A 14,884-nucleotide genomic window follows, 5' to 3' on the forward strand; every position below is an offset into this window, starting at 1 on the left:
CTCCCCTGCGGGTGGGGAGCCAGGGGCTCGAACCAGTATCCTCATGCAGATCCTTGAGCTTTGCGCCACCTGCACTTAACCCGCTGCGCTACCGCCCGACTCCCGGTTTATTTATTTTATCCCTCTCTCTCTCTCTCTCACCAGAGCACTGCTCGGCTCTGACTTACGGTAATGCAGGGGATTTTTTAAAAAATACATTTTTACCTTTTTTAAAAAAAATTATCTATTTGTTACAGAAAGACAGCCAGGAATTGAGAGGCATGGGAATGATAAGGAGAAAGACAAACACCTACAACACTGCTTCACCACTCGCAAAGCTTTCCCTCTGCAGGTGAGGACCAGGGGCTTGAAGCTGGGTCCTTGCCCATTGTAACATATGCGCTCAACCAAGTGTGCCACCACCTGGCCCAATTTTTTTTAATTGTTGGATAGAGACAAATTGAGAGGAGGAAGAGATAGGTAGACACAGACACCTGCAGCCCTGCTTCACCATTCATGAAACTTTTTCCCCTGCAGGTAGAGGCCAGGGGCTTGAACCTGGGTCCTTGTGCACTGGAATGTGAGCGCTTAACCAGGTGCGCCACCACGTGGTCCCTCCAGTTAAGATTTATTCATGGACTAGGGAGATAGCATAATGGTGATGCAGAAAGACTTTAATACATGAAGCACCAAAGGTCCCAGGTTCGATTCCCAGCACCACCATAAGTCAGAGCTGGGTAGTGCACTGGGGAAAACAAAAAATCCTTTTATAAAAAAATGATATTTTTATATTTTATTCATTTGTGCCACTAGGTTTGTCACTAGGGCTTGGTGTCAGCATTATAAATTCACCGCTGGGGGTTGGGCGGTAGCATAGCTGGTTAAGCGCACGTGGCACAAAGTGCAAGTACCATCATTAAGGATCCCAGTTCAAGCCCCCGGCTCCCCACCTGCATGGGAGTCCCTTCACAGGTGGTGAAGCAGGTCTGCAGGTGTCTTTCCCCTCTCTGTCTTCCCCTCCTCTCTCCATTTCTTTCTGTCCTATCCAACAAGGAGCGACATCAACAACAACAATAATCGCAACAAGGCTACAACAACAAGGGCAACAAAAGGGGAAGTAAAAAAAATGGCCTTCAGGAGCAGTGGATTCATGGTGCAGGCACTGAGCCCCAGCAATAACCTTGGAGGCAAAAAAAAAAAAAATTCACTGCTTCAGGTAGCTATTTTCTCTCTCTCTCTTTTTTAATTCTTTTATTATCGTTATTTTATTTACTGGATACAGACAGTCAGAAATTGAGAGGGAAGGGGGTAATAGAGAGAGAGCCCCTCTGTCTTTATTTCCATCTTTCTTTTCTTTTTATTTGATAGGACAGAGACATTGAGAGAGATGGAGAGATAGAGAGGGAGAGAGACACCTGTAGACCTGCTTTACTCGTTGTAAAGTGTCCTCCCTACTGGTGGGAAGCAGGGCATGAAAGCCCCACCACCACCATGGTTAGGCAAACGTGTTAACCACTACACTACAGAAACCTGCCTGCACATGGTTATATATGCATTCAACTGGGTATGCCACTGCCAGGCCCCTCTAGGTAAAAAGAAGAAAAAAAAAAATAATGAGAGGTAGGAAGAAAGAGAACTAGAACATCACTTTGGTACGTGCAATGTTAGTGATCAAATCAAGATCTCTTGCTGGAGACTCCAACACTTTATCCACTGTGCCATCTCCCAGACCACTCCAGAAACCAACTGGAACTTGGCATATGGTAATTTGGAGCCAGTCTCCATTTCCTCCTGGGTGCTAGTATCAAAAATGATGTGGCTTCATAGTAAAGGATTGGAAGCAAAAAAAAAAAAAAAAAAAAAAAGGCTGCTTTAATGTTGTGCTTATGTGGAGTGCCTATCAAGCTGTATTCTACATATCCTTCACTTGACCCCTTCTTTTGAAATGGTTGAAATAGCATTGCTGATCACTACTTTAAGACACATGCTAGTAATGAGTCTTTTAGAGTTTTCCAAAAAGAAAAAAAAAAGCTGTATGTTATGTTGTAGAAAGTTGTAAGAATGTAGAGAAGATTCACATGCATTGATAACACAGTACTGATTTATGGGAAAGGTTCAGTCACTGTTAGCCATTATTTTATCTCTTGCTAAACTCATTTCTTTTCAAAGACTAACTACTTGCAACTGGAGCAAAGTTGTAACCACTGCACTCCACTCCACTCCACCTTCTCCCTCCCCTCCCTCCAAAAGATAAGTTCATTGACAGCTGTGTTATCTGAGTGTTGTGAACATTTGATGATGAATTATTCCCCAAACTCAAAATATCAAGTGAAAGAATTTACTGCAGGGAAAGTAAAAGGAGTTCAACTTTAGTAGACTAACATTTATTTGCCCATTACTTTTGTGTGCATTTAATTCTTTCTGTGTGGCTCTGTGCTTGGTACTTTAAAGCATACAAATTTGCATTGCATATAACCCCCTTAATTTTGTCTTGAAATGGAAAAAAAAAACATGCATTCCAAAGTAATCCCACAAATCAGAATATGAGAAATGCTAGAAAAGATACAGATAAAAATTTAGTGTAGGGGTTGGGCGGTAGCGGTGTGAAAAACAAGGGCCCACATAGGGATCCTGGTTTGAGCCCCTGGCTCCCCACCTGCAGGGGGAAAGATCACTTCACGGGTGGTGAAGCAGGTCTGCAGATGTCTTTCTCTCCTCCTCTCTCTTCCCTTTATCGATTTCTATCTGTCCTATCCAACAACAAGGATAGCAATGACAATGATAATAATAACGATAACAATAAGGGCAACAAAATGGGAAAAATGGCCTCCAGGAGCAGTGGACTCATAGTGCAGGCACCGAGCCCCAGCAATAACCCTGGAAAAAAAAAATTAAAAAAGCTAGTGTAGAAGGGGGAATGTTTCTTGACTTAATGTAAGCTATGATTTAATTTCTGCCTTCAAGAAGATACTTTTGGGGCCAGGAAGATAGTGTAGAGGTTACGTAAAAGATCTTCATGCTTGATGTTTCTAGGTCCCAGATTCAGTACCCTGTACCACCATAAGCCAGAGGTAAACAGTGCTCTGGTTAAAAAACAAACAAACAAATTATTATTATTTAAACTAAAGCATTGCTCAGATCTGGCTTATGGTGGTGCACAGGGACTAGAACCTGGAACTTTGGAGTCTCAGGCATGGCAGTCTCTTGGCATAAACATTGTGCTGTCTTTCCCACCCAAACCTATAAAATCTTTAAAGAGTGAGTTAGTGAACACACGTATGTTGTAATAGGATTTTTTCCCCCGTAACATAAACAACTTCATATTGAAGTTTTTTGAAATCTGTTTAATGAGAGATACAGTGAGAAATAGACACCAGAACCCTGCTCAACTTTGGTTTATGATAGTGCTGGGGATTAAACCTGGGACCTCTGGGGCCTCAAGCGTGAATGTCTGGTGCACAAAGCACAGTTCTACTTCCCTAGGCCATATTAAAGTTTTATTGAAGAGACAAATGAGGAAAGAACTAAACAGTTGAGATGCCCTTGTGTATAGGGAGGGGGCTCTAGAACCAGAGCTTATGGACCAGATTGCCCAGTGAATAACTGAACTCTGACCTCTCTTTTTGTTTAGAGTTATGTCTTACTCAAGATTCAATTTTCTATTAGAAAAGATCTGCCTACTATAGTTGCTGTGAGTGCAAGGGATCAGGATGTTTGAATTGGCAATTCCAGAGAACCATATGAAATGTGTTAAGGTCAGTTTCTGAAAAGAAAGAAGCCAAGGAGGGTGATTCTAGCCAGAGAAAACTTAACAACTGCTTACTGGATTTATGTAAAAATTATACAGGATTTACAGTGAGCCAGACACTGTGGCACTTTATTTGCATGGATGATGATATTTTATTTTCACAACAATGCTAAAATGTAGGTACTATAATATTCCCATTTTATAGAGGAAGCAGTTATATGAGTAAAATAATTTGCTTAGCATCACAAAGCTAGGATGGGTAGAGTTGAGCGTGTTTCACTGTGCTCTTTTGTCCCTTTGAATTATTTCCTGCTCTAGGTGCCACTTCTGTTTGTTCATCGGGATCATCAGGATTTAGTCTGTGTGTTGGCTGCTTCTGAAATCTCCTTGAAGAAACTCTGAATTAAGCATCAAAGCAGCCGTCTTCACTAATTAGGCTATGGACCGTTTGGGCTCCTTTAGTAGTAAGTATTATGTGAACAAGTCCCAAGTGAATATTAGTGACAAACTAAATTAGAAGTTGATTGAGAAAGAAAAATTAACACTTTGAAGTTACATTGTAAAGCCCCTCCAAGACTAGACTATGAAATCAAAATAAAACCAACTGATCCTTACTGATTGCTCACTGAATATATGACAAATATATCATCCTACATCTTATTTAAAGGAAAACTAAACTTGTTTTATTTTTTTATTTGTGACTAATAACAGGTTACAGAAGTGTAAGATTACAGTGTATAGTTCCACACCACACTCACTACCAAAGTTCTATATCCCTACCGTCCCACCTCCCTAAGATAACTATCATTATTTCTCACAAGTCTTAGAAACAGTTTGTTACCTTCTGTTTTTTTATTATATATATATAAAATAATACATAATATAATAAATATATATATTATATATATATATCTTTATTATTGGATAGAGAAAGACAGAAATTGAGAAGGAAGGGAATGATAGAGAGACAGAGAGGTACTGCAGTCCTGCTTTACCATTCATGAAGCTTTCCCCTTGTGGTGGGGATCAGAGGCTTGAACCTGGGTCCTTGTGCACTGTAATGTGAGTGCTTAACCAGGCATGCCATCACCTGACCCCCCCTTTTTTTTTTCTCAAAAACTGAACTTTTACTAATTAGACATAGTATGATTATTCTGTAGTTAGACTTTCATTTTCTTTATTTCATATGAGATAGAATATTGTTCAGCTCTGGCTTATGGTATTGCTAGGGATTGAACCACAGAGCTCAGAACCTCAGACATGAAAGCCTGTTATATAACCGTTATGCTGTCTCTCTAAGCATGTCTAGTTTAAATCTCATTTTATACTTGGAAAAATAAATTGTCCTGAAACTAGAAGTGTAAGTGTACTCCTTTTTAAAATAATTTTTTTCTCTCTTTTTTTTATTGGGGAATTAATGTTTTACATTCAACAGTAAGTACAATAGTTTGTACATGCATAACATTCCCCAGTTTCCCATATAACAATACAACCCCCACTAGGTCCTCTGAATCCTTCTTGGACCTGTATTCTCCACACCCACCCACCCCAGAGTCTTTTACTTTGGTGCGATACGCCAATTCCAGTTCAGGTTCTCCTTGTGTTTTCTTTTCTGCTCTTGTTTTTCAACTTTGGCCTGAGAGTGATATCGAGATCATCCCATAAAAAATAATTTTTAACTATATATACACACACACACATACATATATGTAATTTATTGGCTAGAGACAAATCAAGAAGGGAGGGTGAGAGAAAGACAATGAGAGACACCTGCAGCACTACTCATAACTTTTGAAGCTTCTCCCTGCAGGTCCTGAACCTGGGTCTCTGCATATTGTAATGTGTGTGTTCTATTGGGTGTGCCACCACTTGGCCCCTAATTTTTTTTTTTTTAAGAATTTATTTATTTATTCATGAAAAAGATAGGAGGAGAGAAAGAACCAGACATCACTCTGGTACATGTGCTGTCAGGGGTCAAACTCAGGACCTCATGCTTGAGAGTACAATGCTTTATCCACTGCACTACCTCCTGGACCACATGGCCCCTAATTTTTTTTTTTTATAAATATATTTTTAAAATATTTATTTATTTATTCCCTTTTGTTGCCCTTGTTGTTTTATTGTTGTAGTTATTATTGTTGTCGTTGTTGGATAGGACAGAGAGAAATGGAGAGAGGAGGGGAAGACAGAGAGGAGGAGAGAAAGACACCTGCTTCACCGCCTGTGAAGCGACTCCCCTGCAGGTGGGGAGCCGGGGTTCGAACCGGGATCCTTATGCCGGTCCTTGTGCTTTGCGCCACCTGCGCTTACTCCGCTGCGCTACAGCCCGACACCCGGCCCCTAATTTTTTAAGACAGGGAGAGAGAGAGTGAAAGAGACCACAGCACTGAAATTTCTTCCAATGCGATGGGAGCCGAACTCCACTCTGCGTGGCACATATGGCAAAGCGGCACACACTATGCACGTGAACTATTTTGCCAGCAATTTTTTTTACCTTTTTATTTGGATGTGCTTTTCATACTATATGCGCTTAACCTAGTGTGCCACTGCCCAGCCCATGAAAGTGACTTTCAAACCTACAGGAAAGTCTGAAGAATAGGAATAGTTTAAAGAATACCTGTGCAGCTTTTGTTTACCTTTATCCCACTTGCCTTGTCATGTGTGCTCATGCTCTTCTCTTCCTCTTGTGTTTGAACACATACATATAATGTCTATTCATAGATAGATGTGCATATTCTTTAGAACCATTTGAGGGACTCTGGGACTGGGCTAGGGAGGTAGCTTACCAGTAGAAGAACTAAGGCCCTGGGTCATATCCCTAGCCCCACCTGAGAGCAACAAAAACAAAATGAATAGAACTCTGTGGGTAGTGGACCAGTGCTTTATTCTCGCTGTGTATTTTACTCTTTCCCTTTTTTAAAAAAAGATTTTATTTAGGGCCAGGAGGTGGTGCATCTCATACAGCATAATGTTACAACGCTCAAGGACCTTGGTTCAAGTTCCTGGTCCGCATCTGGGGGTGGGGGTGGGGGTGGATGTGGGGAATGTTTCACAAGTGGTGAAACAGTGCTGCAGATGTCTCTGTTTCTCCTCTGGATCTTCCCCTTCCCTCCCAATTTTTGTCTATCCAATAAATATTTAAAAATAAGAAGTATTTTATTTATATATTTATGGGACGGGGAGAAACTGGTTAGAGCATTATCTGGCACATATGATTCCATGGGTCAAAGTTAGGCCCTCATGCTTAAGAGCCCAACATCACGCTGATACATGTGCTGCCGAGGATCGAACTTGGGACCTCATGCTTGATAGTCCAATGCTTTATCCACTGCACCACCTTCCGGATATTGAGCCTATGTTTTTTTGTTTGTGTGTTTTTTGTTTTTGTCTTTTTAAGATTTTATTTATTTATTAGTGAGAAAGATAGGAGCAGAGAGAAAGAACCAGACATCACTGTGGTATATGTATGCCAGGTGTTGAACTCAGGACCTCATGCTTGAGAATCTAATGCTTTATCCACTGCCCCACCACTCAGACCTCAAAAGCCCATGTTTTGTGCGCTGTGCCACCTCCCAGACCACCACCTTAATCTAATATTTTTTTTAAAAGTTCTGGAGACTAAGGAAGTAGAGTCCTTGAAATCAAGCTGACTCTGCCCTTAGCCTCCTATGTGACAAGGTAGATAGAACAGGTCTTGGTGCGAGATAAATTCAAGACCTACTTCTCTGCCAACAGCAGTTAAAAAAAGAAAAAAATGGGAGCTGGGGGTGGTATGCCTTCTTCTTCTAGCGTTTGCCCTTCTTCCGTAGCCAGTCAACAGCGTCAGGTTGAGCCTGATGTAAAGTTTCGAGACCTCCTTTGAATCTGGAGAGGTGGCAGTCGTTGACTATGTGGGTCATAGTCTGTCTGTAGCTGCAGGGGCAGTTCAGGTCGTCTCTGGCTCCCCAGCGATGGAACATAGCGGCGCACTGGCCATGGCCTGTTCGATTGAGGAGGGCCCAATCATAACGTGCTAGGTCAAAGCCGGGTTGACGCTTGCAGGGGTCTGTGATGAGGTGTTTGTTCTTTACCTCAGCTGATTGCCAACTCTGTTTCCAAGAGTCTGGAACAGAGAAGTTCAGTGTAGGCATAGGGGACCAGATTGGGTGACGAGACATCAAGCATTGGACAGGGTGGGCGAAGATATCAGCGTATATTGGCAGGTCTGGTCGAGCGTAGACGTGGGAAATGAACTTAGATGATGCCGCATCCCGACGAATATCTGGTGGGGCGATGTTGCTAAGAACTGGCAGGCATGGAACTGGGGTGGAACGGATGGTTCCAGAAATTATCCTCATGGAGGAATATAATTTGGAATCGACCAAGTGGGCATGGGGGCTACGGAACCATACTGGGGCACAGTATTCTGCAGTGGAATAGCATAATGCCAGAGATGATGATCGTAGTGTGGAAGCGCTCGCGCCCCATGAGGAGCTGGCCAGTCTTGCAATGATGTTATTCCTCGCGCCCACCTTTGCTGCAGTTTTTATGAGATGTTCGTGAAATGACAGAGTGCGATCGAGAGTAACGCCAAGATAGTGGTATGCCTGATAAAGCACATTACTATCCTAAGCACAGGTTCAAGACCCTGGTATCCGCTTGCAAGAGGGAAGCTTCATGATTGGCGGAGCAGTGCTACAGGTGTCTCCCTTTCTCTTTCTTTCCCCCTATCAAAAATAAATAAATGCCACTGGGGGCATTGAGCCATAGTAATAACCCTGGGGCATAAAAAGAATAATAAAGTAGGAGCTAGGAGGTGGCTTAGAGGATGGGCTTCATGCTTCGCGTCCTGGCACCACATGGCGGCACTATGAACATCAACAAGGAAGTTGCTCTGGATTCTCTCCCTCTATCTTTCTCACTCCAGAAAAGGAGTTTAAGGCCCTGTATTCATTTTCCCACCACTGCAAAAATGAGGAGAGAGGAAGGTGACTGGGGGAGAAGGTGGCATAGTGGTAGAGCACTGGACTTGCATGCGTAAGGTGGCGAATTTGATCCCTGGCACCAATATGTCAGAATGATGCTCAGGTCTTCTCTCCCCCTCCCTCCCTCCATCCCTCTCTCCCTCCTTCCCTTCCTGCTTCTATGTCTCTCATTAGTACATACATAAATTTCAAAGGAAAAAAAAAACGAGCTCACATTGTGACTTCATACTTTTTTCTTGTTTCTCTGTATTAATTTATTTAAGGATATAGAAAAGGAGACGTTGGGGTCCTGCGGTAGAGCAGCAGGTTAAGCGCAGGTGACGCAAAGCGCAAGAACCGGCATAAGGATCCCAGCTCGAGCCCCCGGCTCCCCACCTGCAGGGGAGTCCCTTCACAGGCGGTGAAGCAGGTCTGCAGGTGTCTATCTTTCTCTCCTCCTCTCTGTCTTCCCCTCCTCTCTCCATTTCTCTCTGTCCTATCCAACAGCAAACGACATCAACAATAGCAGTAATGACCACAGCAAGGCTATAACAACAAGGGCAACAAAGGGGGAGGGGGGAATGGCCTCCAGGAGCAGTGGATTCATGGTGTAGGCACTGAGCCCCAGCGGTAACCCTGGAGGCAAAAGAAAAAAAAGAAAAGAAAAGAAAATGAGAAGTTGAGAGGGAATGGGGAGACGGGGGAGAGAAAGAGAAAGACCTGCAGTACTGCTTTACTGCTTATAAAGCTTCCTACCCTGCTGGTAGGGACCAGTGGTTTGAACCCAGGTCCTTGACACTGTAATGTGTACTCTACTGAGTGCTTCATCTTCCAGCCTGTTCCCTCATCTCTTATAACCTGTGTGCTCAATCAGGTGTGCCACCACGTGCCCCCCCCCCATTTCTTATTTGTCATTTCCTCAGAAAGAACCTTTACTTTTAGCAGCATCATATTTACCCGTTTGCTCAGTTTTTTAATACTTAAAATTATTTCAGAATTGCTTTTCTCACACTATATATAAACTAGTTGGGGTCAGGCAGTGGCTCACTGGGTTAAGTGCACATAATGCAAAGCATAAGACCCTCTGCCAAGGATCTCATGGGGGTGGGGTCACTTCCTAAGCAGTGAAGCAGGTCTGTGGGTGTCTATCTTTCTCCCTTTCCATCTCCCCTCCCCTCTTAATTTCTCTCTGTCCTATCCAATAAAATGGAAGGGAAAAAAGGCCACCAGGAGCAGTGGGTTTGCAGTGCAGATACTGAGCCCCAGCAATAACCCTGGAGTCAATAAATTAATTAAATAAAATAGTCCTACTTGAAATTCAGGATTTGTTTGCAGTTCTCTTGCATCACTCAAAACTGAAGGTATGTTGCTGAATGTTGATAAATAACTGGGTTTGGTTCTTCTCCCCACCTTCCAGTGTGATGGTACTATTCTTTTGAAATACTGTTGGGTTCTGATGTTTCATTCTACTTTTTGGTTTTCCCTTCTCATACATTAAGTTTTTAAATACTATACTATATAAGTGTGCTTCCAAACGTACCAGTCTCCTGACATTATAATATTTTCAAAACCCCTTTTATTATTTGGACATGAAGTACATAGATAAAATACATACACCTGTTGGGAGCCAGGTGGTGGCACACCTGGTTAAGAGCACTTATTACCATGCATAAGGACCTAGGTTCAAGCCTCTGGTCCCCATCTGCAGGGGGGGACACTTCATGAATGGTGAAGCAGGACTACAGGTGTATTTCTGCCTCTCCCTCCCTCTCAATTTTTTAAAAAAAGATTTTATTTATTTATGAGAAAGATAGGAGGAGAGAGAAAGAACCAGACATCATGCTGGCACATGTGCTGCTGGGGATCAAACTTGGGACCTCATGCTTGAGAGTCCCATGCTTTATCACTGCTCCACCTCCCGGACCACTTCCTCATACCAGAGAACTGCTCAGCTCTGATTTATGGTGGTGTGGGGGATTGAACCTGGGACTTGGAGCCTCAGGCATGAGAGTCTGTTTGCATAACCATTATGCTATCTACCCCCTCAAATTTTCTCATATATATATATATATATATATATATATATATATATATACACACACATACACACATATACATGCATAAGTAATTTATTATCGGATGGAGACAGAAATTGAGAGGGAAGGAGGAGATAGAAAGGGAGAGAAGGTGGGAGTCAGGTGGTAGCACATTGGGTTAAGCACACGTGGCACAGAGTGCAAGGATGGGCTTAAAGATCCCAGTTCCAGCCCCTGGCTCCCCACCTGCAGGGGAGTCGCTTCACAGGTGGTGAAGCAGGTCTGCAGGTGTCTATCTTTCTCTTCCCTTCTCTGTCTTCCCTTCCTCTCTCCATTTCTCTCTGTCCTGTCTAAGGACGATGACATCAATAACTACAACAACAATGAAAAAAAACAAGGGCAACAAAAGGGGAAAAATAGCCTCTAGGAGCAGTGGATTCATGGCACCCCAGCAATAACTCTGAAAGAAAATACATAAATAAATAAAATAAAGAAAGGGAGAGAGACAGAGAGACACCTGTAACCCTGCTTCACCACTCATGAAGCTTTCCCCCTGCAGGTGGGGACCAGGGGCTTGAACTCCGGTCCTTTCACAGTGTAATGTATACGCTTAACTGGGTGTGCCACCACCTGGCCCCTACTCCTCAATTTTTCTCTATTCTAGCAAAATAAAATTAAATTAAAAAAAAATCTACATGGGTGGGGGTGACAGCATAATGGTTATGCAAACAGACTCTCATGCCTGAGGCTCCTCTAAGTCCCAGGTTCAATCCCCCACACCACCATAAGCCAGAGCTGAGCAGTGTTCTGGTGTTTGTTTCTCTGTGTGTCTCTCTCTCTGCATCTCTCTCAAAAATAAAAAAAATTAAAAAAAAAAAAAATCTACATCTGTGATTCCAAAGGAAAAAAAATAACAGTTCCCTATAATACAGAGGATATAAACAAAAGTACTTTATAATGAAAAAATGCAATTTATAATAAGATGTATTTCAATATGTTCACACATGATTATGGTGGCTGATATAGTGACACCAGTGGCAAGATGGTTGCACCCATATGTTGAGTTGCTGTACATCTTATTGCTACAAATGCAGAATGTTCAGCTCTGTTAGTGACTCAGAAATACCAGAAACTTTAATAAGTTGAGTTCTGAATAAAACTAGATACAGTTTCTCCTCTAGAAGTATATATACTTACCATCTTGAAAATTTTCAATATATATTAAAACTATGAAATTTTTTTGTTTTAGTCCAGGAATGTAGTTCTGTAGTAGCACTCATGTTATTTTGCACCTGTGAGCCTCTGGGTTTGATCATTTACATGACATATTCACACATTTTGCCTCCTTTGTAACTTGAAATCCAATTTTGTAGCATGCAGTTATGAATATTTTATCTCCTTGAATGTCTGGTAAGATATTTGAGAGTTGTATAGGATGTAGCTCAATTATTTGTTGTTTTGAAATTTATTGAACATTACAGAATATCTATGATCCTTGGTCTCTATCTTCTAAATCCCAAGAATGCTCTGAGGACATAATGGCAACAAAAAAGCTCCTTTTTAGATTACCAAAGTGCTTTCTGAGGGGACAGTTGAAGCTATTAGTTTAGATGCAGTGGAATGTTACTTATCCATTAAAGAATAAAGATCTGTATATGAAATTATGAAAGATGTCAGGTGCCGGGGCAGTGTCACACCTGGATAAGTGCACATGGTACAAAGCACAAGGACCTACGTAGAGATCCAGGTTTGAGCCCCCAGCTCCCCACCTGGAGGGAGACACTTCACAAGCAGTGAAGCATGTCTGAAGGTGTCTGTCTTTCTTTCTCCCTCTCTATATCCCCCTCTTCTCTCAATTTCTCTCTGTCCTATCCAATAAAATGGGAAAAATGGCCACCAGGAGCAGTGGATTTGTAGTGCGGAACTGAGCCTTAGTGATAACCCTGGAGGCAAAAATAAAAAAAACATATACAAATGAAAAATGTCTACAGTGTATTGCCAGGTGAAAACAAAAAACAAACAAAAAAGCTATAAGGGGCCAGACAGTGGCGCACCGGGATAAGTGCAAACAAACTATAAAACATAGAGTATCCTACTTGAAAAACTGTCAGTCACATATTAATAAAAAGATGAAGAGAGGGGGAAAAAATGATGAACTAGGGCTGGCAAAATAACTTACAAAGTTGACCACAACACTGAAGTTTCCTCCAATGTAATAGAGCTTGAACCTGGCTTGCATGTGGCCAGTCACATTATCGATTAACTATTTTCATTAACTATTCTACAGGCCCTGATTTTTTTTTTTTGTCATGTTTGAGGAAAGGAAAGCATGCTTTTAAAAAAATATTTATTCCCTTTTGTTGCTCTGTTGTTTTATTGTAGTTATTGTTGTTATTGATGTTGTCGTTGTTGGATAGGACAGAGAGAAATGGAGAGAGGAGGGAAAGGCAGAGGAGGAGAGAAAGACAGACACCTGCAGACCTGCTTCACCACCTGTGAAGCGACTCCCCTGCAGGTGGGGAGCCGGGGGCTCGAACCGGGATCCTTAGGCCGGTCTTTGCACTTGGCGCCACGTGCACTTAACCCGCTGCGCTACTGCCCGACTTCCAGCATGCTTATATTTAATGTTAAGCTTAAAATAAAAGAATGTGGAGATGAGACTAAACTGGGAAAGTTCACTTTCTAGCACTTTGTATAAAATACTTTTTATTCTTCCTTGTCAAAGTGAAGTAGGGAAATAGTTGCTGTTAGCATATATATATATTTAAATTGTTGCCACAAGGACTGTATTTCTTTCCTCTGTCATTTTCCTTCAGTCTTTACTTAGAAACAAATGAAAGAATAATAACCACCACTTAGAGAGGTAAAGGTAGATAAAAGAGTGTTGCTTGGGACTTTCAGAGAGTGCTTTTACAGAATGCAAGAACTCCTGACTCACACTAAATAAATTAAATCCTTTGTCTATTTTCAAAGCCTGTCATTTCTTAGATTGCTTTAATCATAGAGCTTGACTTTGCTAGGCTGCCCTGACTCTAGAGAATTAAAAGTTTGAGGCAACCAAGGATACATCTATCTGCATTTGTATGACTTCAGAAAGTTTGGATAGTATTTCCTGCCTTAATATTTTAGAGTCAGTATTGGAACTGAAGAAAGGTCTCTGTTCTCTGCTCTTCACAGAAATAGAAGCTAGTGTATGCCAAGACAATCTTTAAGGAGGTTATTCCCCCTGACTACTTTCTCTCTGTGTGTGGTTTGGGGGAGTGAAACTATGGACACTTTTTCATTCCTTATTTTAGGCAGAGGGAGAGGGGAAAGAGATCACAGAATCATCCCACCGCCTATGGTGCTCCTATGTGCTGGAGCTCACGCCCCAGACCTCTGGCATGTAAGGGTGTATATACAGAGTAAACTGTCTACTGATGTTCACCCCCACAACTTTTTATTATGAAATTTCAAATTTACAGATAAATTAAGAGAACAGATTACACTATCTAGAATCTAATCATTAGCTTTTAGTAAGATTTGCTTTATAAATGAATAAATAAATATAAGTAAATAAACATATGTGTGTGTGACCTGGAAGAAGAGTATTATACAGTAACCAATAGAAGCAGAGCTTTTGAAAATGTCAATAAGAATACCATGTAAACAACAAGGGCAACAAAAGGGGAAAAATACCCTCCAGGAACAGTGGATTTGTAGTGCAGGCACTGACCCCCAGTGGTAACCCTGGAGGCAATAAATAAATAAATAAATCTTTAAAAAAAGTTAATTAAAAAAAAAAAGAACACCATAAATACATGGTCCAGGAGGTGACGCAGTAGATAAAGCATTGGACTCTCAAGCATGAGGTCCTGAGTTCAATCCCCAGCATCACATCTACCAAAGTGATAATCTGGTTCTTCCTCTCTCCTCCTAGATTTCTTATAAATAATAAATCTTAAAAAATAGAACACCATAAATGCTGCAAATGGCCAGACCATTGATAGATATAAGGCTAGGGGCCTGACTGCTAAGCCCATGCAAGCCTGACACTCTGTCTGTCCACTTGGGTAGGCAAATGAATAACAGTACATGATGGTCGTGTTTTACTGGTGAAAGAAGGGCTACTTTACACTAGAGGAAGTGGGGGCTTCCTACAAAAGGCTCCATTTTAGCTGAGCTTTGAAAAAAATTGG

At 41.7% G+C, this 14,884-nt stretch overlaps 1 protein-coding gene and 1 non-coding gene across 5 annotated transcripts in view; both read left to right on the forward strand.

Annotated features, from left to right (window-relative positions):
• Nucleotides 1-14,884, forward strand: part of TADA2A (transcriptional adaptor 2A) — a 64,047-nt gene that overhangs the window by 1,112 nt on the left and 48,051 nt on the right. For 2 of the 4 annotated variants that reach the window (XM_060203915.1, XM_060203918.1), the window contains exon 2: nucleotides 4,046-4,191. In XM_060203915.1, coding sequence (XP_060059898.1) covers nucleotides 4,167-4,191 — 25 coding nt within the window. In that variant the 5' untranslated portion in view covers nucleotides 4,046-4,166. Of the gene's footprint in view, nucleotides 1-3,610; nucleotides 3,735-4,045; nucleotides 4,192-8,354; nucleotides 8,408-14,884 lie in introns of those variants that run through there. The other 2 variants (XM_060203916.1, XM_060203917.1) reach the window with 2 other exon arrangements.
• On the forward strand, nucleotides 7,339-7,464 carry LOC132542324 (small Cajal body-specific RNA 15). The gene has a single exon (XR_009553412.1). It is a non-coding gene; the product is annotated as a small Cajal body-specific RNA 15 (non-coding RNA).

Source organism: Erinaceus europaeus, chromosome 12 (assembly GCF_950295315.1).
Source record: "Erinaceus europaeus chromosome 12, mEriEur2.1, whole genome shotgun sequence".
Classification (NCBI taxonomy): Eukaryota; Metazoa; Chordata; class Mammalia; order Eulipotyphla; family Erinaceidae; genus Erinaceus; species Erinaceus europaeus.